General features: G+C 39.9%; 1 protein-coding gene across 1 annotated transcript; it reads right to left on the bottom strand.

Annotated features, from left to right (window-relative positions):
- Positions 1–3522: 3522 nt before the first annotated feature.
- On the bottom strand, positions 3523–4464 carry LOC142445641 (olfactory receptor 5AN6-like). Its single transcript, XM_075547588.1, has one exon. It carries the CDS (start codon positions 4462–4464, stop codon positions 3523–3525), a length of 942 nt encoding a protein of 313 aa, XP_075403703.1.
- Positions 4465–6674: the final 2210 nt, after the last annotated feature.

Genomic DNA, 6674 nt, shown 5'->3' with positions numbered 1-6674 from the left:
CTCACAATACATACCCAACAACAACAAATATAGGAGGAAAGCTGAATCAATGAGCGTGTTAAGCATCTAAGTGCTGGCAGGGTCTCTACATGGCTGCTCTAGCACTCAGGGCCACATCAAGGTAGGTCCATGTGGCTTCTGCTCAGGGATGTTTCGCAGGAACTGAGCCTTTCCATCTTGGGCAAAGAACTAAATAATGCAGCCACACACTGGTCTAACCATCAGAGAACAAGAGAGACCAGAGAACAAGAAAGGCGAGGCTCGCTGAGCTGTTTATTGCTCTGCCCTTCAATTAATCCCATGTGTTTATCGGCCAGGTTGGCACAATAAACCTTAACTAGCACAGACGCCCAACCATAACCCACTACCACACAGGGACTGTGTTGTTAGATTGTTCATTTCATTTCTTTTGATGGGCTCGGTGTGTGTACATAGTATATTTCTTTTTTTTAAATCATTCCAGATTTATTAACCCTAACATCTCTTTAGTGGTATGAGTGGCTTAAAAAATAAAAAGGAGGCAAAGTAAATATGAAATGGCCTTGGAGCCTTTAGTGATGCATAATTTCATCACAACCAAAAACTGTAGGGATGCCGAAGGAGCAGGCTGTTTTTAGTTCTGTTGTACAGAGTCTCGAGGGGGAACTGACTGCACAGCACTTCCCAGACAACCAACCCTGGCTCTGCAGCTGGGCTGTTACCCCAAAAGGTAGGGCCTTGAGTGTAGTTGTTATGCAGTGGACAGCTAACTGCAGGGTCAGCAGTTCAAAACGACCAGGTGCTCCTCCAAAGATGGCAGACCTTCTTACTCCTGTAAAAAGCTACAGTCCTGGAAACCCACAGGAGCAGTTCTACCCTGTCCTACAGGGTCGTTATAAGTTGGCAATGACTCGAGGGCACTGAGTTGTTGTTGGTTAAACAAAAAGGTCAGCAGGTGGAACTCACCAGAGACTTCCTTTCAGGGGAAAAATTTGAAAATCTACTTCTGCAAAGATTATAGCCTTAGAAACCAGATGAAAGCAGATATGGTTGCTATGGTTGGACATCAACTAGATAACAGTGGAGTTGGTTTTCTGATTTGTCCTTCTCCAGCATCTTCAATATTAATTCCTCATGGAATATGTTTTCCAAGTAAGCTATTTTCTCCATCAGCCCATTTTCGTTTCCTGACTTGGGATTTGCTGGACCTTATCTTGTTTATTAACCTGCAAACAGTAGGCAGGGCAGCGTTTACCTTAAGTTCCTACTGGGCAGTTAGCTCAGTTGAAACTATTGAAACCAGTGGGAATTGGACTCTTTTAAAAGGGGTGATCCCTTTCTGAAAGAAATTTCTGGGAAATGTAGGAGTTTAGGTTCTTCAGATTCATATAAACAATTTCCCCCACACCACGTGCTGGAGCTCCATTCTTTCCTTAGAGGAACCTGATGGAGATAGAGGAGACGTTGCCAAGCTGTCCGTTCAATCTTGGCTGCCACTCTGCTGCTCTTGACATTGTGCTGTTGTCAGGACAGTTCTCCCGCAGTCGCAGGAGATAAAAGTTCCCTGAGTGACTGCCATGGGGCCATCTAGCTTTCTCAGGATAGTCTGAGTTGGGAATTGTCTACCCAGAGCCTGCTATTTTCATTTTATTAATATTTCCATTGTCGTTAGCAAAAGTCCTCTCAACACATTTTTAAGGGTCATTTTGTGGACAACAATTTCAATTATTACAAATTACTGTGTACCTTCTTTTCCTTACTTACACAGAAACCTTATTTACCTTAACCACAGTAACGTTGATACATCTGCATGCCAGGTGTTAGTGTCACCTGTCTTAGTGTGATTTAATCTGGGTTTCCCAGAAACAGAAACTAAGACAATGCTTTATGAATGGTGAGTATCATCCCAGGTAGTGAAAGTGAGCAAGCATAAGTGTAAGACATGCAGGAAATAAGATAATTTTTAAGTGTAATCCAATTGTTCACTGCAACAGACACTGACTTGCTTGATACCATGGCACTGTCATCCAAGTAGCTAAACCAAGTGCATTTCTGGAAGGATGCCCATGGAAAATAGAGAGATCAGTGCTATCCTTCAGCTTCCTTTGGTCACCTTCACGTTATCAAGCAGTTGCTTTGTTTTTATTTTTCTAATACTTCCATATTAAATAGGTATGGCCATCAGGTGCACGATACTGGACATCACTGGGTCCTGTGAGGCAATCAAATCCTACCTCCCTAACTTGACTTTCCATGAAAATCATTTGTCCAATTAAAAGATCTAGTAAGCATGAGCTTGTGGTCAGAGGTACTCACAATGCCCTATGATGACTGTGCCCTTGTTTTGTCCCTCCTGCAATTCTGAGTTCCACTTGTTTTCTCTGAGTCCTTCACAGTTTTAGAAAATGCAGGGGGTTAGACATGACAAGGCTCATGTTCTGCATGAACTTGAAAACACTCAGATTTCTGGGAATTTTTATTCACTTTTAGCCTTACCGACAAACTGAGGAGCTGTTTGTGACTTAGCTCTTTCTTATAGAAACATGTTAAATGCATCCAGCAACAACCAACCCATGTTTCAAACATTCTATTTTCATCCTTTTCATCTAAAGCTGAAATTTATATTTCAGCATTACTTATAGAACCTCCCTTTTGATCTACCACAAGGGACAATTGAACCAAACACTGTATATGGCCAAACAAAAATTGCTATTCTCAACTTTTCAATAGTACACCGTTTTCACACATTTATTGACTAGATTTAAAGAAATAGGAATATTAACATTTTAATATTGTTTGCAAAAGGACAACACTATCTATATAGTCATCCAAAATAGTTTTATTGGCAATTAATCCAAATGAAAAAAATATTTATTGATAATAATACATATCTATCTTGCAACTGAGTCATTAACTAATGAGAACATGTCCATTCATGTTTCATTGGACAGAAAAAGTCGCACAATGACATCTAAATTCTTGGAGATGAAGAATTCTAATCCTCCCCCGGAGGAGAAAGGGGAGACAGCTATTGACATACAGATACACAATAAACTAAAAGGGTAATAAGTTTCATTATTCATGAATTGTTGCATGTGTTTCTGTCCGTAATCTTAAGGCAACCCAATCTCAAAACCATCATGAAATCAGAGTAAAGATGAGAAGATAAGCAGGTAGGGAAACTAGAATACAGGAAATGAAAAAAAAAAACAGAATGCAATGAAAGAGAATGCTGACACATTGTGAAAAGTATAACTAATACCACTGAGTAACTTGTGTAGAAATTTGGAAATGGAGACTGGTTTGCTGTACTCATGTTTATTGAAAACACTATAATATATTCTTTCCTGGGGGAAAAAAAACGTGAAAATAAATTTCCTCAGTAAGACCCTCATTAAAAACAACATAGATGAAAATCTAGCCAGGCGTAGCAAATATTTTTACCAACCTAACAAAAGCATTGAACAAGACATTTTTAAGACCCAGATTCATGTGGCTTATTACTTATTTGGAAATAAAATACGTAGACTTTGCACACTCTTGTCAGGAGAAAATCCTTCTCTTACATCTGATGAGGGCATCTTTGATTTCCTTATTTCTCAGACTGTAGATCAATGGGTTTAACATGGGAATCACTATAGTGTAGACAACAGAGACCAGCTTGCCTTGGCTAAGAGAATCATCAGAATTGGGGCATAAATACACAAAGGTGGTTGAGCCATAGAAAAGACTCACTGCTGTCAGGTGAGAAGCACAGGTGTTGAAAGCCTTGGACCTGCCTTCAGCCGAACTCATCTTCAGAATGGTGGCAACGATATAACCATAGGATATCATGATAACCAGGACAGAAGCCAGTCCATAGATCACTGTCAGAAAGGAAAATATAATGTCCATGTAAAAGGTATCAGAACAAGATAAGTTCACTAGTTGTGGCAGGTCACAGTAGAAATGGTTAATGATATTTGGCCCACAGAATTGAAGCTGAAGTAAGCCACACAGCTGGGTTAATGAGCCCAAAAATCCAGTTACGGTCGATCCAATGAACAGCTGTAGACAGAGGGTCGGGGACATGATGGCTGTGTAAAGTAGAGGGTTACAAATGGCAGTGTACCGATCATAAGCCATGGACACGAGTAGGCAGCTTTCAATCAGACCACAGCTAGAGCAGACGAAGTACTGCGCAGCACACCCCACAAAAGAGATGGATTTCTGCTCCTGGAAGAAGTCTGAGAGCATCTTGGGAGTCGTGGAGGACACATAGCATATGTCTAAGAAGGCAAGTTTGTTGAGGAAGAAGTACATGGGTGTGTGCAGATGAGAGTCTATCTTGATCAAGATGCTAAGACCTAGGTTCCCGAAAACTGTCAGAAGATAGATGCTTAGGAATATTGAAAAGAGGACGAGTGTGAGCTTTGGAAATTCAGAGAATCCCAAGAGGATGAACGTGGTAACAGTAGTTCTGTTTCTGCCTTCAGCCGTTGCCATCGCGCTCCTGAGATCTACAGGACCTTTGTTATCTCGGTGTTCTCAGGCTTTGAAAAGGAATGGAACATTTCACCAGTACTCATTCCTCCAGCTTGAAATAGAATAAAGAAGCTTCCTACATATGTTGAGTTCTGACATTTTTGGGAAAAAAAATAACTTAGAACCTACAAGCCGAGAAGAACGTTCATTCAGTGTAGTGCTCGATTTTAATTGCTTTTAGAAATGATATTATATCTCCGTTGTTGTTGGAATTACTATCTCTGGAGTTGGCTCTGAAGCACACACTTATGTATGACAGAACATAATTTTGCTCAGTCCATCATAGCCTTTACATAAACATCATTGATGAGTTTCAGCACAACATTGCAGAGACTTTCCATTTATATCATTGAATGTTTCCCTCATTTTCACTAAGTTTCTGTTTGGTAAACATGATGGCCTCTAATGATTGAACTTTTTGTAGACATGTCCAAAGTAAGCAAGGTAAAGCCTTACTATCCTTGCTTCTCAGGAGCATCCCTGTGGAATTATTTCCAATGTTGATTTGTTTATCCTTCTTGAATTCCTGGGTATGTTCAATAATCTTTGTCAACAGCACACTTCACGTGCACCAGTTTGCCTTCTTTTTCATGGTCTATCTCTTTGCTGCATAGGAGGAGATTAAAAAGACCAGAGCTGGGCAACATTTACCATCACTGTCCAGGTGAAATCTTTGCCTTTTACAAACTTTAATCATATCTCTTGCAAAAGATTATACAAAGGAACTTCCAAAATTCATGGAGTATTGCCACTATCTTTTCATCTCATTTTCGATGTATTTTGAAGCCCCTTGAATTATAGGGAAATGATGTATTAAACAGTATGACTGTTAAGCAGGAATACATTCAGATGGGGATCAAAATTAAACCTGTGCAAGAATTCAAAACTTGAAAAATGAAGCTACACCCCATAATAAATTAATATGGAGCACAAGCTAACCAGACCCAAAACAAAATGACTGGATTTGATATTTTAGTATTACTGTCAGATACGTGAATTTGTTGTCGGTTTTTGAAGCAACATATGTAATTCACAATAAGCACTGGTTGGTAATAGGATCCAGTAAGTTAGGAAAACAGTGAGTCTGTTTTTAGTATTAGAGATCCTTGATAAACAAGGTGAACCAGGGCATAAATTATTTCATAGACCACAAAGATTAAATATAGTGGACCTTGGTTTCTGTTAATAAACAAGTACTTTCATGAGAAATGCAATGTGTAAAAAGAAAGAAGAAGATTGGTTTCAGACAAATGAAGTATGTTATTAATGGGCTAGGGTAAAAATATTCTTTCTTAAACGTCATGGCTGAGTTAGGAAAGCAAAACTCTGAGAGGAGGGGGAAATACAAATAAACAAACCTGTTGCCGTCAACTTGATTCCAACTCTTGGTAACCCCGTGTGGTACACAGTAGAATTTCCCCATAGGGTTTTCTTGGCTATAATATTTTTGAAAATAGTCCATCAGCTTTTCTTCTGCAGTACTGCTCGGTGCATTCAAACCATCTGCCTTTGAGTTTGTAAATAGTCACAAGCCAAATGGAACAGGAAGGTGCCAATGGTGGACTAGAGTCACCAGACATAATCTGCTCAGGGTATTCCTGCCAAAATTACATACTGAGATACACCTGACATTTTTGGCCAGGGTAAATCTGGAAGGACTGTAATCTATTGCCTTCATTTGGTCTCATCTCACAGCCTCCCCCTTGGTCCTGGAGAGACTACAGCATCCTTATAGCAGAGGCCCTTTTAACTGCTTCCAGTGAATTTAAATGTTTCCAGTGGAGAAACGGAGACAATTAACAGAAGTCAAACATTTCCAATAATTATTCTCTAGGGTTTGGGATAGAGCCAACTAGTGCTAATGTAATCAGCTCAGTCCATCATCCTCCTTCTCAGTCCTATTTGGATACCCATGATTTAATTGATAGTTATCATTTTTAATCAGACACTGTTGTAAAACCTCCAGATGTGTTAATTTCATTCTCTCCACAGGCTGGGTGGGGGCTGGGTGTGGCCTGTTATTGTGCTATCTGTCACATGGAAAAGCTGAGAAACATAAAAGTTAAAGTTTCCAAGGCCACTCACTAAATAGTGGAGTCAGTCAACCGTCTTGCTCCAAAGTCTAGCTGAGGTCTCTGACTCTGGTGTACACCTCTACCTCTGAGATGTGA

Source organism: Tenrec ecaudatus, chromosome 4 (genome assembly GCF_050624435.1).
Source record: "Tenrec ecaudatus isolate mTenEca1 chromosome 4, mTenEca1.hap1, whole genome shotgun sequence".
NCBI lineage: Eukaryota > Metazoa > Chordata > Mammalia > Afrosoricida > Tenrecidae > Tenrec > Tenrec ecaudatus.
This window is presented reverse-complemented; position numbering and strand designations above follow the sequence as displayed.